This window comes from Kryptolebias marmoratus, linkage group LG8 (assembly GCF_001649575.2).
Source record: "Kryptolebias marmoratus isolate JLee-2015 linkage group LG8, ASM164957v2, whole genome shotgun sequence".
NCBI classification, from domain to species: Eukaryota; Metazoa; Chordata; class Actinopteri; order Cyprinodontiformes; family Rivulidae; genus Kryptolebias; species Kryptolebias marmoratus.
The window spans coordinates 18,217,236-18,244,427 of record NC_051437.1 but is presented as its reverse complement, the minus strand read 5'-3'; the positions used below and the strand labels follow the sequence as shown (position 1 = coordinate 18,244,427).

The following is a 27,192-nucleotide window of genomic DNA, read 5'->3' as shown; positions in this document are numbered from 1 at the left end:
AGTAAAACACAATAGAAACAAATCTAAAAATGTTGAAGCTGCCAAACAGATTTGGCCGTGACTGTAGAGGGTGTCTGCAAGTCTCTTTAAATGCTGCAGTAAAAAAGAAAAAATATTAATACATTAAAAGTTATTGAAAAAGAATTACACTCTATTTATTTAATTCTTGTAAATGCTTGTATTCGTTTGTAGCAACACGCAGTATGGCTGTAAATGAAAGAGATGGATGTATTGTTGTATTCAATGTTCTGAATTCATGTGGTTGCTCTGTAGCATTGAGGTCAGTTTTTAAGACATTATGACGTATTTTTCAGGCTAATCACCAGCCTCTACAGTTTGCAGTGATGGTCAGGGACATTCTCATGCAAGAGAAGGTTCTGATGGAAGCGGTAAGACTTTTTTTTTTTTCAATTATTATTATTTTATATCCTATTTGCTGACACTAAATCCTAGGAGTATTCTGTCTTCATGTAGTAAAGTCTAAACCGCAGGTCATTAAAAATACATAAATTATATATATATATATATATATAGAACAACTGTCCGCAGTACCAGGTGTTCCCTCAGAGTGACCCCAACAGTGAGGATGTGGGGAAGCTCAAGGAGAAGGTGAGGGAGCTCCAGGAGATCAGAAAAAGGATGCACCATATGCAAGAAGAGCTCAACTGGGACAAGCAGAACATTGAAAACTTATCAGGTGAAGATTGTTTTTTTTTTCTTACTTTCTTTGAATCTGTCTAACCTCCAGCAAACTCTAAAAGCTCTTACATATGTAACTTATCACAGTTTAGTGGTAAGTTTAGTGGCTTAGTTTGAAAATAGATGATTGTAGTTCATCTTTTTTAAAGCTAATTGCGTATTTTTGCTTTTGTTTACTTTCTATATTCTGACCTTTTTTTGAAAAAAACCCCCCCATTTTTATGTACATTTTCAGTGGTTTGCTGAAACACAGTTTTTGAATGAATGCCATTGTTTAAAACTTAACTTTAAATGATAGAATAAAACCAAGTTATCAGTCGTTTTACAATCAGAAACTGGAGACGTTTTGTGCACTTTTATGACCACTCATGTGTATTTCCTGTTTCAGTGTCATATTTAAGGTATGTTATATTTTAAATACAGTAGATAAAAAATGAATAAATAAAAATAACATTTAAATGTACATTAGAAGTCTAGTAGTAGTATCCACTTCCTTTGCACATTAGTTTGGAAAAACCTGCTTTAATTTGTGTATCTTTTTTTATCACTCTCTTTTACTTGTTAGAGGTCAGCAAAAAATAATTGTTTCTCTGTTTTATTTTTTTATTTTTGCTGTAACTGTTAATTGAAAATAATGTTTTTTTTTATTCTGCAAAAACCTATTTATTTTTAATTTGTGTACTTGCTTTTGTACCAGAAAAAGTATGGTAGCCGTTATTTCCCCTTTTTAATAAACGTTGTCCTCTGTTAACATATCTACTTACAGCCGAGGAAACTTAATTATATTTAGGGAAGTGCTGTGGCGTGCTGAACAAGACCCGACATGTTGTGTGAAATGTGTTGTTTTCACAGGGTCGTATCAACAGAACGGCATGGAATATAAAACTCCGGACGTTCAGAAACTCTACAACAGCATCCAGAAACTGGGGGAAAGCATTTGTGACGAGTCAACGGTGAGCCAGTAACCTTTACTGGTGATACTTGGCAGTAGAGCAGTGGTTTAAACACTTCAGTCAGGGTTTAAAATATTGCACCCAGACTCATTACATGGACTCAAAGGCATACAAAGATTTCCCTAATGTTCATTTTCATCCGATGAAACACATTTTTAATGATTTACTTTTATAGTATGCTGCTTAGTATATTTCATATGCATTTTTCAAATTTCTAAATGCTCCAAGTGTTTAAACGTGTAACAGTATGACAAGTTTAGACCCTGGCTGTTGCAGAAGCGTTGCCAGCTGCTGAAGAACTGCGTGGACCACCTGGAACACTCCCAAACTCAATTCATCAGCAGGCTGAAGGCGTGGAAGTGGGAGCAGCACAAAGCTGCCATAGGACATCCCTTTGATGAAAACCTCACCCCTCTGCAGACCTGGTAAGGTTCTCCCCACTCTGCTTCTCTTTGTTGTATATTCTTATTCTATTCAAATGAAAGCTCACACTGTGGTTAGATGTTGCTTAATTTAACATTAAACTTAAGTAAGGTGCAGGTTTAAGTTCTGAAGTAAACCTAACTATTGCTTTTATTTTTGTCTGAGGTTCATTACTCAAATATTAGAGCTTGTGTTTTTAGTTGCCAAAATCCTGGGCCATAAATCAGCTCCACCAGGAAGAGCTGTACTTCATTGAGACAGGGCGTCAAAAGCTGTAATTATAGCAGCAAAAATATACTGATGTTCCCTGACTTCCTCAGTCTTGCGTTTCCTGCTTCTGAGGTTTTGCTGCTGGGTGGTCATATGAATGTTCTGTAGAAGAAATCAAAGTTTGGGGATTTCCTCATCTGAATAGCCAACTTTTTTCTGTTTAAAAGATGGCCACAGATGCGGCAGGGGGGGGGGGCAATGACTGACTCCTGATGTGTCATTTTTTAGGACACATCTTTATGCTCATAGTTTGGTTTCACTTTTGGTTTTGATTCCGTTTATTCTGGAGTCTGCTGCTCTTGTGGGACATCCAGTGGGGTTGGAAGGTATCAGATTGTTATTTCTAAAAAAAAAAACCTGGAGATTGTCAAAGAAGATTAGTTTAAAAACTACAATGAGATACGCCAAAAACCTGTGAACATTCATAAGAGTAATCTAATATTTTTTTTTGTACAGATCATTGCCTAGTGGTTTGCATGAAGCATTTTGGGTTTAACCTACAGATCAGCTGCTCCAGTTTCTTCCCACAGGATATTTGTTACTCTTAAATGGCCTTTTGCCAGAGACTTTGTGGTTGTGTCTCTGTGTTGGCCCTGTGACAGGCGACCTGCCTGGAGTTCACCTGCCTCTCACTGTCTGTTGGCTGCTGGGATGGGCTTCAGCCTTCCCGACCCTGACCCTGATCAGGAGCGGCCAGGTACAGATAGAGATTGAGTAATAAGTATGTTTACTTTATTTATTTATTTTTTAGTTGTGAGCACCTGCTTGGGGTGAACTGGGACCTGAGACAGGAGTTGATGCTGACTGGGGAGCACATCCCAGACATTCAGGAAAGGCTGGGGAAACTTCTGCAGGTTCTGATTGAAAGGTAGCGCAGCAACACACTGCATATTTATCAGACATTTCAAGCTATAAAACTGAAGGAAAACAAATCGTTTTCTTTTTCTTTGTTCACTCAGGTAACTCAGATAAATACATCTTGTAAAGCCATGAGTCTTCTTTTTTTTTCATTAGTGTAACCTTTGTCTCTTTCAGCTCTGTTGTTGTAGAAAAACAGCCCCCTCAGGTCATTAAAACTCAGTCAAAGTTCTCCACAACTGTGAGATATCTGCTGGGGGAGAAAATAGCACCGGGGAAGCCTATGATGGTGAAGGCGCAAATTATTAACGAACAGCAAGCCAGAAACCTGGGCAGTATTTCCAGGTAAGTCTGATTCAGTTCATCACATAGGGGTTTTATGGTCTATCCTTCTTTTTTCTTGCATGTAGGCATTTTAGTGAAGAAAAGCATTTAAAATTTTGATAGTTTGGTTGCTTTCAAGAATAAAAGTTTGCTCTTTTTTCTAGTATTTCACAATGATAAATAATGTGTGTTTAAATGAGTTGCTGTAAGTGGATTTACACTTATTTGTTAAGTATAAGACCCAGTGAGTGAGCTTTTTATGGATCAATTTTTGATTTAAGACGTTTTAAGATCAGATCAGAACGCGACTGTAAAAAAATTTGTCCAAACGAAATAATAATATTTCATTTCAGTTTGTTTTTATTCACATATTCTGTAGTCATTTTAAAGTGAGAATAACTTGAAATGTAAACAATGACATTACCAGCAGTGAAAACGTAGGAGAGGTGATCAACAATTCAGCTGTCCTCGAGCACAACACAACTACCAGGAGCACGTGCGCCACCTTCAGAAACATGGTATGTTCTGGACCTCATCTAGCTTCATGAGTCTGATCCGTTTTCTGCTTTGACTAATTTAATCTCGTTTTTTATTCCACAGTCCATAAAGAAAATAAAGCGAGCAGACAGAAAGGGATCAGAGTCCGTGACGGAGGAGAAGTTTGCCCTCCTGTTCTCCACAGACATCATCATCACCGGCTGTGACACTTCTTTCAGGATACAGGTTTGGCCCAAACTAATTGTCCTGCCTGCTTGGTAGTACTTCAGTACATCTTGTTGCTCTGTAACTTATTACACATGTAACTGTGAATTAAAGAGTTTTACTGTTCACATTACATTTACCACAGCTGCAGTAACACATACTGTATGACTTCTCTTTAATGCTGACAAGAAAATACTGTATGTTGTAAACATGCATTAAATATTAACTGTATGTTGCTGGTTTCAGGTGATCTCTCAGCCGGTGGTTGTCATCGTTCATGGCAGCCAGGACAACAATGCTTTGGCCACCATTATATGGGACTGTGCATTTGCTGAACCAGTAAGTTTAAAATGATTTGGGTTTTGTTTTAGCACCCTAAAGATGATGAACACTGTCTTCAGTGAGCATTGGCATTATTTTTTTAATTCATATTTTCCTTTTATATCCCCGTTCAGCTATGCTTTGTTTCACTTGTTGTTCTCATAATTTAAAGCAGACATCAGTGTTTTCACCCTGTCACCTTTTCTGTTGTGCGCCATAAGGACCGGAGGCCCTTCGTTGTGCCGGAAAGCGTGCCCTGGAGGTTGATGTCCAACACTCTCAACATGAAATTTACTTCTGAGGTCCAGACACAGCACCAGCTGCACAACTACAACAAAATATTTTTGGCTGGGAAGATATTTGACAAATCTGACAGTCCTGAGGGCTTCGACAACATGATGGTTTCGTGGGCCCAGTTTAATAAGGTGTGTGTGCGTGTTTTCTCGCACGTGTATGCCTACACGGACTGTATGCAAGAAATCTGTGCTTTCGACCTTTCAGGAGGTCCTCCCAGGTCGACCTTTCACTTTCTGGCAGTGGTTTGAGGGAGCGATGGAGCTGACCAAGAAACATCTGAGGACTTACTGGAGCGAAGGGTGAGAGAATGCCACCACTGTTAATTTAAGCAACCTATAACGATCGGTAATATTAATCAGTGTTTGCAATGTTTGCTCCATTAGGCTGATATTTGGTTTCATTGGAAAGCAACATCTACACTTCATCCTCAGAGACAGCCCCAATGGGACATTCCTGCTTCGCTTTAGTGACTCTGAGATTGGAGGCATCACCATCGCTTATGTGTGTGCTTCTGAGAGTAAGTTTCTATTTAATTGGAGCTGTGGTCAAGTTTAAAATTAAACCTTTTTCACCAAAATCCTTCTTTTTCCTTACTGGCTTTCCATTTCTTTCTTTTCTAAATTTGGACTCCAGTTTGCACGTAATGCTTGAGTCACGTTGCTACATTTCCTGTTTGGTCTCATTGTAAAGAGTTTGCATGTCTGCAGGAAGTCATGTACACTTTTAGTAGAGAACCCAACAGTCGACTGTTTGTATAAAGTTAACATCCATTAAAACTCAGTGAGTTGTTAAAAAAGTAACTAATAAATTTGAATTCAATGTCAAGGTTGTTTATATGTAAAACACATTATTTTAAATTTTACTGTGTATGTTTTTGGTATTGTTTTAGCTTATTGTTAGTGTTAGCATAGTGTTATATATTTTACTAGGAAACTTTTTTATTACAAGAATGATTAGAATGATTTAAGAGGTAGTTATATAACGTAGACTCACAATACAGCGTGCCTTCTCTAAATCTCCATTATACATACACTTTTGCTCTGACAAACCAACTATTTTTATTTATTTTTTTTCTTCTAGATGGGGGACGGCAGGTCCAGAACATCCAGCCTTTCACTAAGAGAGACTTGGAGATACGCTGCCTTGGTGACCGCATCCGAGACATCAACGAAATAACACACCTGTATCCCAACTATCCTAAACATGATGTTTTCAAAAAACACTACTCAGGTAAAGCTCTGCATTATGTCCCAGTGTGTGCTGAAAGTCCTCGTCATGTTTTTTCAGTTTAAAATGACATTGTAGTTAACACACTGAACTGAAGTTTTCTTTTTTTTTTTCTGGTCTAAACAGGGCCTCAGCAGCCTGTTACTTCAGGCTACATCCCTGTGTCTCTTCAGACTAAAGTTGGCATGTAAGGAGTTTTTTTTTCTGTTTTTGGTAATAAAAAAAAAAATATATAATATATATTTGGTAGGAGTTGGAATGTTTGAAGGAAACCTGAATCCCCTGCATGTGTGTGTTTCTGTGTGCAGGGAATCTACACTTCCAACTGCTAATATGGGCCATCCTAACAGTACTCCCACAGGCTTCATTGGGTAAGTGGCAAATTTGCTTCTCACCTTCCTGTGTTGTTTTTTTTAAGGTAACGATTACTGACATATATTAATAACAAAACATAGGAACCTAACCTGGAACTTGAAGGAGCGCAATTTAATTCAAAGAAAGATTTATTCTATTTAAAGGTTAAATATCTCTATAAAAAATTACCATTCTTTACTGATAAAAATTTTATTTTGAGAAGTTGTAAACTTAAGGCTGGCTGTTCTTGCTTTTATATTTCTTTACCAATTTATATAACAAACGTAAATAAGTGTCTTCAAATGTTTGACTGCTGATGTGTTAATCAGAAAAAACTAAAGATCTGAAGTGATTTCTTCTCTTGAGATAATGTCTGCCTTAAAATAAATATTACTGTTTGCATTTTTAAATGTTACAATTGAAATATTGTCTTTCACTTTTACTCACGCTGTATTTACATATTAAATATTTGTGCAGGGATGCCATTTCCCCGACTAATATAGCAACCATCGATCCTATCCCCATGTAAGTGTGACTTCAATTTAATTATTTCTTTCATTACTGATGTCACCTACTAATCCTGTTTTCCTTTCAAGTTTAAAAAAGATTTGTAAAACCTGAACCAGCCAAAAAAAACCTGTAACTGTAATATTGCAACCTAATGGGACTTCTCAAAATGGACATAGATTTCCTCATATATCAAATCAGGTCTTAATGAGTTCATTAATCTAAAACATTTGGGAGAATGTCATATATATGTGTGTGTGTGTGTTTGTGTGTGTGTGTGTGTGTGTGTTTGTGTGTGTGTGTGTGCAGGGATTCCACACTGTCGTCTGACAACACATCAAACTTTCCGGAGTAAGTGACATTTTATTTGCATTCAACCCTAAATGTTTTATTTTAGGCACAGCCATGTAGAAAACAGCTCTCTTGTTTCTGGAACATTTTTTATTTGCATATTGGAAATCGTTGAGCACTGCAGACTTTAAAATAAAGTAGAAGCTTCAACCTGTTACTCGTGTGACTTATCAATGAAAACAAATTTTAAAAAAAGGGGGCAACATCAATTTAAGGGTATGTAGTTTGACTGCAAACTGCAATGACATTTGAAGGTTTTTTTTTGTTTTATTTGTTTAGCCTTCAGGTGCAAATGATGGAACAAGTCTATGCATGATTTATGTTTGGGTAAATGTCATTTAGCTGGCAATCTGAGCCTCACAGTTTGTTTGGTTGTTTTTTTTAAACTCTTGCAGATACTTTAAAAATAAAGTTGTATTGAGTTTTGAAAAAAAATTAATGTACATGAAGAGAATAACTTCAGATCTGAACTATAAAGATTTAAATGTTAAGCTTTAGTTCTTTTGGAGCTGAAGACAGAAGTTAAATGTTTAACTAGACTTACGGTTTTTACTTATTTCTGTACAATTACATATGTTTGTACATTGACAGTCATAAGGTTGGACCAACTTTCACATTTGCTGTGAATGAGTCAAGCCTTTGACCGATGCTTTACCAAATGTGTACAAAAAATAGGAAAAGACCCTTTTTAAATTAGTGTCTTTTGAAGCAGGGTTCTGTGAAAATGTCAGAAACGGGTAATATCTTACAGTTTTAGGTACCTCTTTATATGAACATAGTTATTTATGTAGAGGCACAAATAGTGGCTGTTTATAGTGATGCCTGTCAGAAAATCTGCACACTCAGATTAACTGAATATAGGAATCAGACTTTGTTTCTGTGAGTAGTGTAGACTGGAATTTCTCCAAATTTGGGTTGTTTAAAGAGTAATCTGCAACAGGTAAGATATGAATTATTCATGCCATTTCCACAGAACTCCATGTAAAAATATTGGAACTACTGCTTTAAGAGTATGCCTGCATTTTAAATATTAATGTGTCTTTCTATTAGTTTGTTTGGGTAATGTTACAGTTGTATCACTCAGTTTATTCCTTTTTTACTTTACTGACTGTGTGAAACTTTTACTTATGCGAACAGAGGTGCCATCTCCTCAAGTACTCTGCAAGACCTGACTTTGTAAGTGTAACTTAAACAAGTCTTTGTCACAAATTCCCATTTTTCTGCCTTTCATTTTACTGATTGTTGCATTTTGTACACATTTGCAGAGAGGAAATTTCCCCACAACACATGTAAGTGGGACCTCTTCTCATTTATTGCTCATCCCACCAACTTTCCTTGTCCACTCTTTTAGCAACATTTGCAAAATCTGAGCCACACTAAAAATACTCTCAAATTTCTTACTAGCAGAGGCTGAAGAGCTAAAATGTTCTTTCTTCATCAGTTTGCTTGACTCCTCTTCACTGCAACTTTTTTAATCAAGAGAAGTCTTACTGTAAAGCAAATTTCTGCTTATTTTAAATACAACACACAATTAAATCTGTGTAATACTTTTTAACATAATGCAATTTGATGAGACTGCTCAGAATAGACTCGTATGTTGAACCAGCTCTTAATGAGGTAATAAATCTAAGGTTCCTGCTTGTACCGCCACTATGTCTTACTTCTTTCAGGCATTCGTTCCCGCAAATATTTGATCCACTGGATATTTCCAGCGATGGAAAACATCCCGGGGAAACTCCTGTCATGGACTATGATATTTTTGATGCCCTGAACTGTTAGAAGAATCTTTTTGTTTGTTTTTTTGGAGCACAAGGCCAACATCGAGTCAAGACTGAAGCCAGATAACTCAAGTGCTTCTGTTTTCTGCTTTCATCTTCAACATCGACATTCAAGCAGACACTGAGCCAAGACCAAAGCCAAACTCATCCTCGATGACTCGAGTGCTCCTGTTGTTTCCCTTTTCTCACTTTGAATGTCTACAGTTTGATCTGCTTCTGATGGATAAAGATAAAGGCAAAACGTCGGACAGAGGCGGAGCCAAGAGATTGCAAAGGGTGGCCAAGGCGCTCACAGACTTTAGGGTGCCCCCCTCACCCCCTCTGGCTTCAGATGGACGCTCTGGGGATGCATCTGCATAATCTTATCTTTATGAAATGTCATTACGATCAATATTGAGTGCTTAAATATAACACTTAGATTAACAAACCTATAAATGAAATCCTCAAAGAGCTCAATTGCATCACGATATAAAGAAATAGAATTTATAAAGTAAAATAGCTAGATTGAGTTAGAAAAAAATATTTTTATTCTGCAGCTTTTTTTTTAAATTATAAGTGAAATTTGTTTTGTAATGTCCCGTTTAATTATTTAGGTTTTTGTTTCTTTTTCTGGTGGATGTTTCTTTATCTCTTTCTTTCTTTTTATGTTTAACCCTCCCGTGGCCTTACAAGAGCTTCTCTTCCTCTCTTCAGTAACGAGGGCTTCAGGAGGGTTAAATGTGGAGGCATGATTATATAACCGAGTTAGATCTAGCAGCACCTCCAAAAGTGTCCATTAGTTGACAATTTGCATAGAATTTTATTGACGTGTGAGTGTGTGTAGCAGGAATGTATCCAGGATGTGAAAAATTAGTGAATGCTCACTGACACTTTTCATCAGTGCTGCTGTTTTATTTATCCTACATCATTTGAATGTAAGAGACACAGGAGTTTCAGAAAGCTTATGATTAGAAACAGTTTATTTCACCTGACCAACTGGTGTAATTAAGCAAAATATTAACGTCACACTTCACGGGAAAAAGAATGTTTGTTTCTGTACAATCTCAACGAGAATACAGAAGCGATGGACTCGACCACCACAACAAACACCTTCTGGCTCTGCTGCTGACTTCTGGGACTCAACACACCGAGCTGAAGCTGAAAGCAGACTTTTACTTTAAGTGCAAAGTAATACTAACCCAAAGGGGGGGGAGTTGTTCTTGTGGATTGTTGTCTGCCCCTCCATTGTGCACTTGTTAGAAAAGCTTTTGTCTCTGTCACCTGGTGTCAAGTTTGTCTCTATGAATTTCTGTAGCTTGCCTTGCTTGTGTTTCCGGTAAATCAGTGACTTAATGGGGTCAGTGACCTTCAGTGATCTTCCTGAACCAATCGCATGTTGTTTTCTCTTACTGTTGCTCTTTTTAGTATTTTTAACACTTGATTGTATCTCAGTCATATATACATTATATCAGTCACTTATTGATGGACATTTAGCATTTAAGTTCCTTTTAGTATAAATTATACACAATAAACAATGATCTTTGGCTCTGGCTCTAGCAACAAGCAGGGATAATAGATTTGTTTTCTTCAGTGTTGAAAGTAAAACTTTCCCTGCTGTTGGACACATTGACATATGACGTGGTGTTGGTGGTGGGCAAATCCTTTTTTTGTATTTGTTGGTTATAAAGTAATGTTTGTTTTTGTCATGCTTCATGTATAAAGCAAGCATTAGCTGGTCAGTCACAGCCGATATTTTCTAGCCTTTTCTTTTGTAAACTTCATATAAATGCATCAGTGTTACAGTACACGTTTCTTGTTTTGGTTGGGGTTTTATTTTTTACCTTTTAATGTCCTAATACTCTCACATGTTAAAAAAAGTGGACTGTGAATGATAAAGCTAGGATTGAAACGAAGTAAAAGTTTGTTCAAGTTAGTTTTTTATATATATTTCTTTTGGGGGGTGGAGGAAAGACTGTTATTTAAGTTTCATAAAACTTGTTTTTCAGTCTTTTTTTTATTATTATTGTGTTGGTGTTTTAAAAACAAATAGTAAAAAGGGGCAGCCCAGTGGCACAGTTGTTAGACCTGTCGAGAAGGTCGCAGGTTCACCTCCCGGCCTTTTTGGGTGGAGTATACATGTTCTCCCCGTGCACCCGTGGGTTTTCTTTGGGCATTCCGGTTTCCTCCCACAGACCAAAAACATGCATGTTAGGTTAATTTGTAACTCTAAATTGTCTCTAGGTGTGAGTGAGTGCGTGAATGGTTGTTTCTGCTTCTGTGACCCTGTGATGGACCTGCGACTCGTCCAGGGTGTCCCCCGCCTCTCACACAGTGACTGCTGGAGAAAGGCACCAGCTGCCCCGTGACCCAGAGAGAAGAAGTGGGGAAAGAAAATGCTTCCAAAAATGTAAATCACGTCTTGAGATTCAGGGCAAGTAAAAACCTAAAAAAGAAAAGTCTCTCTACAGTTAGGAGGAAATTTTATTGTAAAGAATATTATTATACTGATATCTGGTTGCTGCAACTTTTATTTGAATCTCAATAACAAAAAGCAGTTCCCCTCATAAACTAAAAAAAAATAATCTCTTATAATCAGCTTTCACTACCAACTGTTGCTTTCACTGTGCATGTGAATGTGTGCAATGCTCCTTGTGACATAATACTCTCCTTGTAATATTTCACTGTGACGACAAATAAAATTTCATTTTTACTCTTGAAACTGACAAACTTCTTTTGTCAATTTATTTATGAGATTTTGATCTTCATACTCCAAGTCACAGAAACCAGAGCTCCCAATCTTAAATTTTGTAACATTATTCTTTCTTTTATGAGCATCAGAAGACAGATTAATTGTGACTCACCGCCTGTGTCGTTTCACAGAAATACCTTTTGAGCTTTATGTAAATGATCTCGGAGTCAAGTCAATAAGCAATAACTGTAACTTAGATGGAGGAGTTTCCTGTGGGGCTTATTGTTTAAATACTATAAATCTAAAAGAACACAAACAAAAAAGTACTTCAAAATTGAATAATTATTTTTAAATTTCTCTTTTACATAAAAAAAAGAATCATGGGCGTTTTGACTGGGAAAGTACCCATGTTGTCAAAGTGGTTGATGGTCATCACTCCCACAGTCAAGGGTGAGACGTTGCATAGCCAGTATCTTAAATTTCTACAATCTTTGTTTTGTTTTGTTTGTTTTTTTTATAAAAAGAAAACTTTACACTGTACATCACAAAGCCTTTCCATTAAAAACCAAGTCAGAATTTTAACAACATTAAAATGTAAAATCCACTCGATAAATGCCATGGAAATCACACACACAAAAAAAAAAGTTATATGCAGAGTAAGGAGAAGGAGAATGACCTTACTTGTTCAGTTCAACAGATGTTCTGGAAGAACCCCTTCCCTTCATGCCAGCAGCTGTAAAAATTACCTTCATCTAGCAGAACAACAGCTTTACAAAGAAAAGAACAATGTGGTGACTGAAACAGGGAGCTCCAACTTTAAAGTTTGTTTGTTCTTATGTAGACTGCATGAAAATAAAGGTGCCCTCTGAGCACCCGCACAAACACACTGAAGATTTAAGCCACATTGCAAAGATTTTTTTTCTCATCCACCAAATATCAAACTGGATCTTGCTTCAATGCCTAAAAGCCAGTCAGCAGAGAGCAGAACAGACTCATCCAGAAAACCACACAAACTTCACATGTGGAAGAAAACATGTGACCTATGTAAAGCACATGTTTTGCACATGTTACCTGTGTGGATTTGGAACAAAAAAAAGTGTTTTCACTTGTGATCACGTGAAAGCGAACTCGTTAAAAGTCAAAGAAAAAGAAACTCAACACAAATACTGCACAATGTCAAAATGTATATAAAACGTACAGAATGTTCCTTTAAAGTAACAGAATCGGGTGCAACTACAAATTTAAATAGCTAACTTGTTAGCAAACTTGGCTTTAAAAACACCAGTTTCTTTATGTTTCTGTTTCTTGTTTATTTTTTTTATTTATTTTCATATAAATATTATTATATGGGCATTTCACTACATGGAACACAAACAAAAAGTCTGAAATTGTCTTCAAGTCTTGACTGAAATGCAAAGTTATTCATCTGATAGGAAAACATGATTTTTTTGTGGTATTAGTGAGAAAAAATGGCAGCATATGGTGTAGCTGCATGAAAAAACCTTATATCGTAACTCAAGGGGGGAAAAAAAAAAGAAATTGTAGCAATGGAAACTGAAAAAAATGTATCAATTAAAAGAAGCATGCAAGCATACACATGTGCACAGACATGCAGGCACACTCATCCAGTCTGTTTTGTTTGTCACTATCACACTCGTGCATGTACACACACAACATACAGCTAAAAAAATAGAAGTAAAATACAATACTGACATGTAATTTATCCAAAGTTCATGAAACAGAACAAACAAAAGGCGAGATCACACTGGATCAAAAATGGAAAAGCATGCAGAAGTCCACTGCTCTAATGTAGCTTCACTCCTAGCAGACTACAAAATTAAAAGAGAGGAGAAAAAATGAAAGAAATTAACAATGGAAATAGTGAGCCCCTGTCCCGAGCAGGTAGAGCCATGTGGAACTGACTCCCTACACCACAGGACTTAGAGGGCTCCCTTCAGTCCTCTTCTAACCCTCCATCTTTGTCCTGCATTTCAAGTGGGGTAAATGATGGGTGAGTAGAAGTTAAATTAGGTAAGATAGTCAGGGCTGTGGGTGCCCTTTCACTGTGGTCCAGATACAGATGCAGAGCAAGAAAACAAAGGGTTTGGGATCTATATTAGCTTGTGTAGAGGAAGGGGAGGAGGTATGTGTGCAAAAACAGTGTGTGGGCTGAGGACCGGGACCGGGATCTGAGGGTGCAGAGGCATGACAGGCGCAAGATTCGGGGGGTCAGAAAGCCAATCTTCGTCTCCAGGCTTATAGGGCCTGTGTCTTCAGCTCAATGGACTCCCCCCTGGTCTCTTGCTGGGCCTCGGCCTCTGGGGGTCGGGTGCCCTTCAGTGTGGCGAGCCTCTCAGAGAGATCACGCATACGGGGGAAGAGCAGGAAGTCATACAGCAGGGCACCTATAGCTCCACCAATCATGGGACCCACCCAGTACACCTGCGAAAGGAAGAAAGCCGTGAAGTGCTGATGAATCTGATGACTGTGATTTGCAATGTTTGTAGAGCAAAATCATTTGCCGATCTTACCCAGTGGTTGACAAAATTCCTGACGAGGACAGCTGGGGCGAAGGACCTTGCTGGATTCATTCCTGCTCCGGTGTAGTACATCTACGGAACAGGAAAAGAAAACGATTCAAGGATCAGATTATCTGGTTATACAGTTCATGTATTATTCCTTACGTGAAACGCAAGAGCAATTGCAAATTTCCACACCACAGGTTGACTCTTACCCCCAGAAGGTGTCCCAGGAGAACAGAGAAGCCAATAGCTAGAGCAGCAGAGCCCAGGCGTCCGTTGCGCCTCTCATCTGTCACAGCAAAGATGCAGACAACAAGCTGGAGGGTGAGGAAAATCTCAATCGTGGTGGCCATGCCCAGGCTGATGCCTGGCTGCAGCTGTAGCAGAAAATCCAAAACATTAAATAAAGGATTTGAGCTCATGAAGAAAGTGCACATTAAACTTCACCAGAAATTAAAAGTAAACAATGTAATTTGAATCCAGTGACTTTCTAGGTGATCTTACCGTGTTCAGAGCCAGGTTTCCCTTCATGTTGCTGGGCGTGACCCCGTACAGGACAGCAGCACCAGCCAGGGCCCCGAGACACTGAGCTATGATGTAGAAGAAAGCCCGGAACAGGGACATCTGAGATCCGATCAGGTAGGCAAAAGTAACAGCTGGGTTGATGTGTCCTCCACTAATATGGCCGATGGACTGGATGAAGGTGGCAGCCGCCAGCCCAAAGCAGAAAGCGACATGAAGAACATTGTGGGGCCCGCTGGTCCAGCGGAGGGCTGCACCCAGCCCAAAGAAGACAAAGAACATGGTGCCGTAGAACTCGGCGAACACCGCCCGCCAGAAAGACATTGACCTGAACTCCCACATGGTGCTACACAATCCAAAGGCAACTTCTAAATAACTACGGGTTGAAAATCAACAGAAAAAAAACCCTAATCAGCTACAGGGAGAAGATGTTTCTCCACCAGAATGATTGTTTAAAACCAAAAAGCAACCAATTTCTCCTTAAACAAAAACTGTCACTCTAAACTTGAACACAACAACACATAAACAGTTCAACATGTAACTGAGAATAATATGCGGCTCTTCCTTCTAAATTCTAATCTTTGTCATAAGGAGCTCCTGAGGGGAGCAGAGTGCCAGCCTCTGTGCATCTATGTTCCAGCTGCGCAGGTTGTTAGGAAAAGAACATGGATGGCCAAACGTTAAGCATGTCCTGCAGACATTAAGCCTCTTTATCAGAGCAGGGGGGGATCTCAGAGGCCTTTTTATAACACGCCAATGCCATGACAGTCGCCACAGAGCCAAGGGGAGGGGTCTGAGCACAATACTACGAATCAAAACAAAGTCATTTAACCCTTCTCTTGCTAGTTGTAAGGAGAACTCTGAACTTGGACATGCAGTGTGCAATTTTAAAGGGTGCTGGAACAATTTAAGAGAACTTAAGAAGTAAAAAAATAAAATAAAAATTGAACAAAATTCTCTTGATGACAGAAAGTTGATGCTGTTTGATGGTCAAAAAAAGATGATTTGACTCTTTTTTAGTTAGCTAACCATTAATTTGACTGGAGGAAATGGTGATCTTGTAGTTAACTGGATGATTAAAGCAAATGGGGAAAGACAGTGGCAGAAATGCACAATAATGACTGACTATGAAGTCCCATCTTTAGGAAAAATAGACCCTTCTTTCAAAAAAAAAAGGAAAAGCTGTGAAGATGTGGTTGGTTGAACTTGTGAGACAATAAAGGTGGAGTGAAGTGACCTTTTGCATTTATCATTGGAACATTTTCCAAAGCCCAAAATTCCCACCCTTACACTTTCAACATCTGAATTCTTTCCACTGTCTCGTAATGTGCAGCTAAGATGAACTATCAAAGCTGAGATCAACGAAGTTCGAGGAATTTTCTCAAGTTCTCCACTTGTGCCCGGGACTGGTACAGAATCGGCAGAAATGATTAGACAGAGTTTTACATTGTGTTCGGCGGATCGGCGTGGAGGCTCGTGTCAGATAAAGCGGTGGAAAATCCACGGCTGCAGAGGAAGAGGGGAGAGCAGGCCTGGCATTGAGCATCTGCACTGGAGCGTCATGCTGACCAGGGCAGCTCCAGGGATGACCACAGCGCCCTGAAAGGTTTATGCTGAGCGTACCGCTTTCGTCCTTTCATGCATGGAAACAAAAGCAGTAACAGTTTCTCTTCGTTTCTATGAGCTGTTTGTCTGGCAGTTGTATCTAATACTGCCTTAATCAAGAGTGGTAACAGAAATATTTTGAACTCTGTGCTGTCATTGTTTTGAAGTGGAATTAATAAATATTCATTTCTTTAAAAACAAACAATACTACTTTTGAAACGTTACATTTAATATGAACAGGCAATGTTTGCTTTTAATCAAGAAAAATAAATACTCGATAAGACTGATAAGATTCGAGCAGTTTATTAGTTTGTAAATTGGGGCAGTTTATTAGTTTATAAATTGGGGAATCTATTGTGATGAGCATTAGGCCGTCCTCATGACTCCCTAAGCTACCTATTGTAATTTTAAACCCACAGTTTCGTTTTCCATTGGAGGGAGGGTGTTGAAAAGATGCTTGCATTGTGTTTTTCTGCTCTCTTGGTCTAGACTGCTGACACATACATAACACCCACCCCCTAAACATCTCGCACTGAATTAGATTACCTTCCCTACAATGATGATTCAGTAGCAAAAAACATTTATCATACAGACCACAGATGAGAAAGACTAAGAGAGTAAAAAAGCAAAGTAGGTAAGGGATAATTCTTTCAAACTGAGTAATTACATTAACAACTTTTATTTTAGGAATTCGACATCTTAAAAACTTATATTTTTACACAAATCCAGTTTATTTACAGTATATTTAAAGAGCTGTACAACCACATGGGTGGGTGCACTTTAAACCCAAATCTTCAACCAGATGCCTTGGATCTTGAGGGTTCTAAGTATCTTAGCTGCTCTCTTCTGGACAGAGATCTCTGAGGTTGTTCCTGCCACTCTTCCAGTTTGGGGGTCACAGCACCAAGTCCTCCAATAAACTCTGGCACCACTGAGGCCCTGACCCTTCACTTCTCTATTTCCTCTTTCAGTCCTTGTATTTCTCAAGCTTCTCATGCTCCTTCTTCCTGATGTTACAGTCGCTTGGGACTGCTACATCTATCACCACTGCTTTCAATGTCTGGTTGGTTAGCCATCACCTGTATGTCAGTCTGGATCTGGAAATCCGACAGTATCTTAGCCCTGCTGTTCTCCACCACCCTTAGTGGAGCCTCTTTTTTTGGCTGTGGGACTTCCAGTCGGTACTCGAGACATTTGTTCCTGTACACTATTCCACTCACTTGGTTATGGCATTCCATGTAAGCTGTGCCTGCCTGCATCCTACATCCTGCTGTTATGTGTTGGATTGTCTTAGGGGCCTGTTGGCATAGCCTGCATGGTGGGTCCCATCTGGTATCGTACACCCCAGCCTCTATTTCTCTTGTGCTGCCATGATTAGTGCCTCTGTGCTGTCCTCCAGCCATGCAGGGGCTTGTCTTTCCACGATGGTTCCTCTTTCTCCTCCTCCATGCTTGGTTTCTGCTGCCTGAGACATTCACTTAGCGGATCATTATTGGGGGCTTTCTTTCTGATGTATTCCAGGATCTTGGTTGTTTCATCCTGCTCACTAATCCTCTGCCTCTCTCCTTTTTTTCATAGTGTACAGTTTCAGGGTGCTGGACTTAGGGTGAATCCCTCCGTGATTTGAGAGTTTTTCTAAGTATCAGTGGCGTCTACTGCCTCCTTTGGCCAGGCTATTGCATTTTATGACTGGCAGGAAATGTAATGATGGCTTGGAGTTTCTTACATTCAGCTGGCTCTTTAGAACCCGCCTTAGTCTTTGTGAGTATATAACCACACAAGATGTTTGAACTGGAATGGAGACAGACCCTGCCCAGCAAAATCATTACCAAGTTACTCTTTGTATAAGCAAAAAAGGGAATTTCATGGTTACAGTTCCCTTTTTGTGACCAGTGCAAAAAAGAGATGGTAATCCCCTTGAAGACCCATTTTTTTCAGTTGCCTTAAATACTTAAGACTTGTATGCACAATAATTAAGCCTTTGCTGAACATGTATCTCCTCGATTCTAATCCTATGGTTCTCAAGTGAAATCATTTGACACGTATGACCAGAATTAGTGATTTATTAGTACATTTTTCATTGTGAAAGTTTATTAAAAACGTATGCAAAGTCTCACCACCTATAAGAAAATGCAGTTTTTTGACAGGTTCAATCAAACAGAAGCCTTTAAAGTTCAAGAACATTAACCTTTATGCATAACTTGGTAGATTTATTTCTTCTCGCCTTATTAGGCATTTTGATGACTACTTATTTTAGCAGCAAATGAGAGGTTTTGTAGGAAGCAAAAGTGAATACATGAAAATATCGAACCACTCCACAAGAATAATCAACACAAACTGTATGTAGTACAAGCATCTCTGTTTATTTTAAATGCTGCAACATGTTTTTAAAAATGAAATTACTGTTAAATATCTGAGGATGTTGGAACACACTGGAATACCAATTTAAAGCAGAACTCTTGCCTTTTTAAATTAAACATAAGTGCAATTTACAATACAAACATTAAAGGGGAAAAAAATCTATCATAAAAAAATCTACTTTTTGCAAAAGAGGCCTTCTGAGTTTTTTTTTTTCCCATTAGAAATCGTGTGTTACATAAACTGACATTGAAAAAAAGGGAGAAAAGGTGTAAGACATCAGCACATCTCATTATAGTCATTTAAGTAAAGGAACAATAACATTTTTTTATTTGAACAGAATTGTCCATGCAGAACAAAACAGAAAAGCACAGCACTGTATGTCGCTATGGATGTCTGTGCGGGTCGGTATCCAACAGTCACTTCACCAAGGGATGTCGCTTTGGAAACTGAGTAGAGAGATGATTCTTAAACAGGCTGCCAACTCGTGTCTAGTCTCTTTTCTTCAGACTTACAACCTTTGTTAACTTAGTGAGACGGCAGCCATATTGGTCTACTCAAGGTCCGGCATTTCTGGAAGAGAGAAAATACACGAAACACATGAAAGTCTAAGAAATTGGAAGTGATGACACAAAAAAGGAATGAGGGTGCCACAGAAAATTGGGAAGCCAATCCATATTCAAATGCATATCTAGAAATGATAATTTGTGATTTCAAAATCATAACTTACTTTAATATTGAGCAGTGTGCAAGATTCAGGGACTTTACCTGATCCTACAATATATTAGATTTAACTGTCTCACCCTCTAAACCTGTAAGAGGAACTACAGACTATCTGCTGATTTTCCCTCCCGTTTCACATAATTAGAAACATCTTTATTTTGTTTCTAACACTTCTATGATTTTTTGTTTAAGAAAAAAATTACATTTTACTTTTTACACTATTTTTCCCATTAATAAAAGATTCAAAATCATCTGTAAAAGCCTTGAATCACATCCTTGAACTACATGCAAATTAGAACATTTGTGGCTACATAATACTCATTTTGTATATTGTAACAACTTTTGATAGTCTAGTTTAGGTCAAAACTACAGCTGATATTAACCATATAATTTTTTTATGTTTAATAGTTTATTCTGAGGCTTTAATCCACTTTTATTTCTTTTTTACCTTCACTAAGACAACTGAAGAACTCTGGTCGAATTGGAATAAAAGTGGGAAGAATATGCAATAAATAGAACAAGGATTTGCTGAGAACTCAGCCTTTGGTTGAGTGAAGCAACAATTACACTTAATTATTTCTCATTTAATTATCAGTTTCTGCACAATTTGCACTGCTAAGCACTACAGCCATTTTACCAGTTCTAGTTATAAATGACTAATCAATACAAATTACAGGACGGGTCCTTCAGAGTTGTACTTACTTTCATCATCACTATCTGCAGAGTCACGCTGAAAAAAAGAGGCAAAAGTTGGATTCTTAGTTCAGAGCTATATCGGGAAAACTGCAGCCGATTAAGAATGCCACCCCCCACAGAAATACAGGCTCTACATTTTAGAAATGACAAATCGTACACAAGAAAAACCGTACCTCTTCATCTGCACCATCTAAATCAGGTAGATCATCCCCACCCATGCTGTTCATCATCTGGAGAAGAGCATAAAAGAAAATTAATTTGTCTGAACACATTCACTTGTTAAGCTCTGAGTGTTCCACACGCTTACCTCTGAGAATTTGTCAAAACTCGACAAGTCCTCATCTGAATCATCCTCCCAGTCTTTCCAGTTATTGAAATCCACACTCAGCCAGTTACACTAAAAGAAAATATTAAAAACAACAACAATATACCATTATTTGACAATGAAAATGCACTATTTGATACTGGTAATTACTTTGATCTGCAGCTAGTTAGTATGTTGTAAAATCAACATCTGAAAAACAGATTTTTGAAGATTTAAATCCTACCAACCTACAAACAGATGAGAGAAGCATTAGTCACAAAAAGTCAACTCAGTCACATTTATGGAATTGAAATTTAACATCAATTGATTTTTGAACACACTCGCAGCTATCCATTTTAAAATTTAAAGACCTGTGGACAGAATCATTTGTTAGAAAATGTTATTCTATTTGTTTTAAAAGATCATTTTTATAAGTGGGGCTTTTTTTTAAAGACAGTCAGTGTTTTACCTGCAGTAAACTTTGGTTGGAGTGCTCTCAGTTTGGAGACTTGAGAAAAGAAATTAAATTTTAAAACAAAATGGTACAGCGCTTTGAGTGAACACTAGATTGAGGAAGTTCATGCCACATGACTTTTTGCATCAGAATTGTTTACACAGAAATCTAATAACTTATTTGGCACAATGACGTGAAGCAGTGAGGACCGTTTTATATCTAACTGATTAAAAAAAGCACAGGGGTAAAATCCATACAGTAAACATCACATGAGCTGCATTTTAAAGGTTTGATCTGTTTTAGATGAAAACAAAAATCTTATGGCCCAATTCTAAACATTGGGTATCTTGGTTTTCCCATCACAAACCCTTCGTAGGCTGTTCCCAATAAGGTTTTCTGACATGGCAGCAAACTCGAGCCCCTCTTTATGCTGCCCCAGGTCATTCACAGATGAACCAATCAAGCCAGACATGTTCTGCGACAAAGTCTGCTCACAATTAAAGCTAGCATGGTAGAACAGGCAAGTGCCCCATCTTAAAATGAAGTTCCACGCACACTGCCCCACACTACCTGCCAACTTGGCTCTGTGACTACTTTTATTAATGGCTCAGAGGTGCAATAGCAGCGGTCAACTTACACCTCCTGTGCTACCTGTTACAAAGTTCACACTGAAATGTAAAGAAGGCATCTCAGGCCCAGTTCTGAATTGGTTTGTGGACAGGGCTTGTGATTTTTCATTCAGAAAACACTTTAAGTAATCATCTACCGGTAAGAAACTGATTGCCTATAAATAATCAACATAAAACAACTGAAATAGGAGTATTCCTTTAGGAGCAAAAGTTACCTTTGCCTTGTCTTTGGTAAGTCGTGGCCATGACTTCCCAGCCTCTGCTTTTCGTAAACAACACAAGACAGATCTGTCAGTGCGTCTGTGCTTGGAGCTCTGTGTATTAAAAAGAGACAATTTAATGACGACTTTGAAAACAGAATTAAACACGTGAACTTCTATTCAGTCTGCAGATGATGAAACTTACTTTGGGGTCAATTTCCCCAAAAAGGTCCACTGTATTGTGATGTTTGATATTGTCTGTCCCACTGACACAGCTGTACGATGACATAAAAATAGGTTAAGACATTTCCAGTATAGATGCCAAATGTTTTCTTCACCCGTCCCTAAATAGACGATGAGCCAAAACCTTAAGATTCATCTCTCTTTAAAATAATTCAGGCAAAATGGGAGTCAGGATGCAACTTACTTAAATTCCATTTTTAATTTGTCAAAATTTACTTTGACATCGTTACTGTCTTCCACGCAGAACTCTACAAAAACAGAGTCTCGTCTGTCGTACCACTTTGCTGTTGCAGGATGCCTGTAGAAAAAAAAGAATAAATCAATGGCATTTAATCAATACATCATATGTCATGTTTCATTCTAAATGAGTTGATTTCCATTCAAAACAAAAACGCATTCAGTTTCCTAATGTTGAAGTGGTTATAGTAGTGTGATAGCAGACTAAGTCCAGTCACTGAGTTTGTTAAAGACGGTTTCTACACATTAAAAAGAAAACCTCAAGTATTAATTTACATTTAACCTTACTACAGAGGCTGTTTCACAGTCAATATAATCACAGCAGTTACAGATAGTGAGTGGTATTTATGTACAGTACACAAATTGTGTATTTGTAACCTGTATGTGAATGTAACTCCGCTGGAGTGAAAATATTAGTTCTGACAAAGTTATTCGCGGTTCATGTTACATGCACCACTGACAAAGGTGAGACGAGTGGTGTTACATTACGTCAATAAAAAGTGAAATCTCATGAGCATGACTGACACCATGCCTGCTAACTTTACCCTAGTCATGCCCGTTGACATTAGCCGCACAGCTAACTATAGCTGAGCTGCTGTCAGGAGGCAGATACAAAGCAAGATAAAAAGTTTAGGACTGAGGGTATGACACGACATTAATGTGACTAATGGTTATTCATAAGTGGGTTTGATGACATATTTCTCTTGAAGTACGTTACTGCACACATCTCAGGCTAACTCGTGTGCTAACTGAGTGAGCTAATGTTAGCTTCTTGATCCGCATAATAGCATTCTAAGGATTTGACGCTGATTATCTACGAGCGAATAAAGAGGGAGAACAAAACTTACATCTTCACTGTTTAGCAATAAAACTCCTTCGTTAGACCACGAGATCGATAACAGTGCTGTCTAACAATAAAGCCCGGCAAATTTGAGCACCGAAACCTAAACAGTTAACTGGTTTACAACCGAGGCGCTGGAATCTCTTCAAATGTCGCGTGGCTTCGGTGAGCTCTCGCGAGACCGCGTTTCTACGCGCATGCGTGGAAGCGTGGGCACGGCGTGAGACAATTCTAGAACGAGTCTTATCAAAGCGGCGGCTCAACAGCGCCACCAGGAGTGTCCCAAATGCAAGTAAAATCTGTCTGATCACTGAGAAAAATAAGCGTTTTTCAGAATAAAGCAATGCTATAATATGCTAAAAAATTAAAACAGTGGCAGGTTTTCCTAAATTATGCAGCTGATTACGGAAAACAATCCAGCATAATTGGATAATTTTATTTTTAATGTAATTATAAATTAATACATAGACTTCACAGATTCGAAAACACAGAAAACAATCATAAACTCTATAGATATGTTTTGTAAAATTATGTAAATTTAGGATGTATATTGCAATCAATTTAATTACCCCATCTGTATAATTTAGTATCTTGTTTTCTAATATTTATGGTTATCGTAATTGCTTTAATTGAGGTCATTTTCTATTTCTCAATGATACCTCATTTTTTAATCTTTTGCTTCCATGGACCCAGACTTTTAAAGTGATGTTAAGCAGTATTTTTTCAGACTTTCTGTAACTTCTACAAAGTTTTTGTTTATACCAGGCTGCTTTTTCACTCAATTTGAACTACTTTTTTCAGACCAACTTTTTAGTTTTGGTAAACCACATAACTCTGACGTGTGAACCATAGAAACATAAAAAAGCACAGATATGTCTCTATATAATAGACAACCTTCAAAGAGACAATTTTAAACTGAATGTTCAGGCAATTTATTACAGGCAGCCTGTCATAGAGACACAATTTGTTGCCATTTCTTTTGTTGAGTCTATAAAAATATAAACAAAAACACAGTTTGACATAATATATTGGAGCAACAACAAGATAATTCAAGCCTTATGTAGAAAACTTGACATGTGATCAATTGAAGGATGATGCATCTCTCAGGTCCTGTGTCAGCTTTTTGTTTATTTCTCCTGTTCTGACTTTCAGACACTGTTCATCTGCTGTAAATAGTTTTTTAGATTTGTCTTCTCCTATAAAAAAACAACAACAACTCACAATTAGTAGGTTATTGTCTGTGGAAATTGTAAGTGACTGGATCAACCATGTGGATATCAAGTTAAATTGAGGGACAGTCAATCAGATTAACATAGTGATGGGAGCTGGTAAACCCTCCTCTTACTGTTGTCTGAAGAGTATTTCAGATTCCAGTGATGATTTAGACACAACATCTTTGACTATAATAAAGGCCAGTGGAGGAAGCTTGAACTGATGCGTCTACCTAAAGTGAAGACAGAAGAATTGTCAAAGCAGACAACGAAAAGAAAATACCAGCACAGTCAGAGGAACAGGAACTGTTCAGTGTTAGGGCACAGATGACACTCATTAAAATTCAGAAAAACAAAACCTTGAAACATGTTAGAAGGAATAAAGTAGAAACAACCATTTGTAAATAATTTAGAAAAGTTAAAAATAAGAGGCAAATACTCTTTGTTTCAGACCGTGAAGATGAAGAGCAGGAATTGACTTAGAGAATGGCCAAAACTGCTCTCTTAAATTTATCCTATATCAAATAACTTGAACATAAACTCACTCTTTCTAAACTCAGACTTAACCAGAAAGCAAAGAAGTATGAAAAAGGAAATCCAACTGATTTTTTAAAAATGCTGATGACATTTTTTCCAAACATATCCAGTAAACCCATAATTACCACCTTTTATTTTACCTGTATGCTAAAAAAACTGGATCCAGTAGTCTTACAATCAATTTACCTCACAAATTACTCATTAATGAAGAACAGAAAAACAATAGCTAAATTTTAATGACCTCCAGGAGCTTTCTGTAGTGGTACTGTAATTGCAATGGAGGATTAAATATTGTCCACTGTGCTGCTAAGACTTGTACTGTTCTCATTGTCAGATAATAAGCAATAATTGGCTGTATTGTTGATCTTGATTCCTATTTTTTTGTATGTGGTCCATCTGAGTAGATTTTACCTTCTGCTCTGTCTGTAATAACGCCATTTACAGAGTTTGAAAAATATAGTGTTGAAAATATGGCTGCGCTCCAAATGACACAAGTATAAGCATAAATAAATCAAAATAGATTAAACCAATTTTTTCCAACAGTGCACAAAATTGGGAAGCACTTCATCTCAACACAAGTCTTTTTTTATATAATACACATCAACTGAGAATGTTTCCAGCTCACGTTCACGATGGACTGTGATCTGAAACGTAGGAGCAATTATTTTTGATGTTACCTCTTTTCTTTCAGTCAATTTTTAAACAGAACACATACAATTAGATCATTTTAGCCAAAAAACTCAAAGGTTTTCCAGGTAGAAGAAAGAAAAGAGCATAATGAGGCTAAATTAAAGAGCAGTTCCATTTTCTGTGAACAATACATGCAGCTATTATGGCTTAATAACAAAATATGATTTGATATTATTTATAACTCTTTGTATAATATTTTTTTTATAAAATATGAAATTAGTTGCTGAAACTGCTTCTGGGAAGAGATATCGTGTCACTGGGACAATAACTAATGTCTTAATAATCTGCCGTATATTATGTGCAAAATAACAGGAACACTTTGTGTTAATATAGTTAAACACAAATGTAATAAATATAACTAAAATATGGCCAAGAAATAAATTTTAGATAAACAAAAACAAATTTGAAATGAGACATTTACAAAAATAAAAAAGAAATCCCTAATTTAGAAATGTTGCATGGTCAGATTTGATAAAGATTGAGATATTTTTCCACAGTGAGAAGAAGTATGTTTGTAGGAGTCCAGGCGAGGCTTTCAAACCTAAGAACACTGTACCAGCTGTCAAGCATGGTGGTGGAAGCATCATGCTTGGGTTGGTGCACTGCACAAAGTGGTTGAAACAATGAAGAAGGAGGTCTACCTTAAAAATACTTAAAAACTTCACTTTTTAATCAACAGCTATGTTTGAAACTTGGAGACAACTTGATGTTCCAACAGGACAATGATACCAAACAGACATCAGCTGGGTTCTGATTGGATAAAACAGGCTGACATTAAGCCTTCCCAAAGGTCTAACCTGAGCTCTACTGACATTTTGTGGACTGTGATTAAAAGCTGGGTCTGGACACCAGTCAGTTTATATGATTCTGCCATGAAGAGTGGTCAAATATCCAGCCAGAATTATACCAGAACCTTGTTGATGGATAGAAACAGCCTGTGGTTGAAGTGGGACTTGCTAAGGAGCATTTAACCTTAACATAACTGAGTCATTAAGGAGGTAATGATAAAAAAAAGACATAGTTTGGTTTTCCAAGTGTTAATTTTCTATTTAGAAATGAAAATGACGTAACTACCAATTATACAAATAAATGCTGTAAATGAACAGAAAAGGGGGCCAAGAACTGATCTTTGAGGTACACCTCAACTCAGCTGAGCCACTGAGGACAAACATGAGGTGCAGCCTGCTAAGGGAGTTTTAACCAAATATTAGTGGGAATATATGTATAACTTTGATCCTGTTTGGATTAGAGGAAAATACAAATTAAATTCAAACTTAACCCCCCAATCCCAATTCCTGTTGGTAAAAAAAATCATTGATGTTGTATGTTGTATAATCATCCCACCCTGAAAAGAAACTATTCAAATCAGTCATAAAAAGCCCCAAATTTAGGGTACTCATTGCACAGTCATAAAGACTGGACCAAAAAAAAATTCATAAAGAAACAATATTTTTTCTCATATCAATGGTTTACGTGTCCTTAAAGTAAACATTTGCAAGCAAAATATATGACCATGATACCTGCTAGCAGATAGAAAGAGCTGAAGTGACTGAAAAATAGGTCAAACTTAAAAAAGCTGTGTGTGTTTTTCTGCCGAGCTCTGTATTTATGGCTGCACCACCAAGCTTGACGCCTGATATTTCTTCTTCATAGTTGTGTTACTCGATCTTTCTCTTTTCCTTTGAGTT

The 27,192-nt window shown here is 37.6% G+C and overlaps 3 protein-coding genes across 5 annotated transcripts in view; 1 reads left to right on the top strand and 2 right to left on the bottom strand.

The window, feature by feature from the left end:
- stat6 (signal transducer and activator of transcription 6, interleukin-4 induced) overlaps positions 1-11,622 on the top strand; it is a 42,047-nt gene extending 30,425 nt beyond the window's left edge. The window contains exons 4-23 of one of the 3 annotated variants that reach the window (XM_017430915.3): positions 315-389; positions 550-697; positions 1,552-1,652; positions 1,929-2,077; positions 3,097-3,213; positions 3,381-3,548; positions 3,955-4,045; positions 4,128-4,250; positions 4,476-4,568; positions 4,772-4,975; positions 5,052-5,146; positions 5,231-5,364; positions 5,928-6,077; positions 6,201-6,261; positions 6,383-6,445; positions 6,906-6,953; positions 7,245-7,286; positions 8,424-8,462; positions 8,552-8,575; positions 8,957-11,622. In XM_017430915.3, the coding sequence (XP_017286404.1) occupies positions 315-389; positions 550-697; positions 1,552-1,652; positions 1,929-2,077; positions 3,097-3,213; positions 3,381-3,548; positions 3,955-4,045; positions 4,128-4,250; positions 4,476-4,568; positions 4,772-4,975; positions 5,052-5,146; positions 5,231-5,364; positions 5,928-6,077; positions 6,201-6,261; positions 6,383-6,445; positions 6,906-6,953; positions 7,245-7,286; positions 8,424-8,462; positions 8,552-8,575; positions 8,957-9,065 (2,034 nt within the window). In that variant the 3' untranslated portion in view covers positions 9,066-11,622. Of the gene's footprint in view, positions 1-314; positions 390-534; positions 698-1,551; positions 1,653-1,928; positions 2,078-3,096; positions 3,214-3,380; positions 3,549-3,954; positions 4,046-4,127; positions 4,251-4,475; positions 4,569-4,771; positions 4,976-5,051; positions 5,147-5,230; positions 5,365-5,927; positions 6,078-6,200; positions 6,262-6,382; positions 6,446-6,905; positions 6,954-7,244; positions 7,287-8,423; positions 8,463-8,551; positions 8,576-8,956 lie in introns of all 3 variants that reach the window. The other 2 variants (XM_017430914.3, XM_017430913.3) reach the window with 2 other exon arrangements.
- mipa (major intrinsic protein of lens fiber a) lies at positions 10,630-15,506 on the bottom strand. Its single transcript, XM_017430916.3, has 4 exons — positions 14,759-15,506; positions 14,467-14,631; positions 14,264-14,344; positions 10,630-14,174 (listed from the first exon to the last, which is right to left on the bottom strand). The coding sequence occupies exons 1-4, from the start codon at positions 15,116-15,118 to the stop codon at positions 13,989-13,991; spliced, it is 792 nt and encodes a 263-aa protein (XP_017286405.1). The 5' UTR covers positions 15,119-15,506; the 3' UTR covers positions 10,630-13,988.
- A 3,217-nt stretch (positions 15,507-18,723) lies between these two features.
- ptges3a (prostaglandin E synthase 3a (cytosolic)) lies at positions 18,724-23,230 on the bottom strand. The gene is made up of 8 exons (XM_017430873.3): positions 23,074-23,230; positions 22,173-22,286; positions 21,951-22,020; positions 21,761-21,859; positions 20,466-20,555; positions 20,332-20,388; positions 20,165-20,192; positions 18,724-19,312 (listed from the first exon to the last, which is right to left on the bottom strand). Coding segments are annotated over exons 1-8 (480 nt in total). The 5' UTR covers positions 23,076-23,230; the 3' UTR covers positions 18,724-19,292.
- Positions 23,231-27,192: the final 3,962 nt, after the last annotated feature.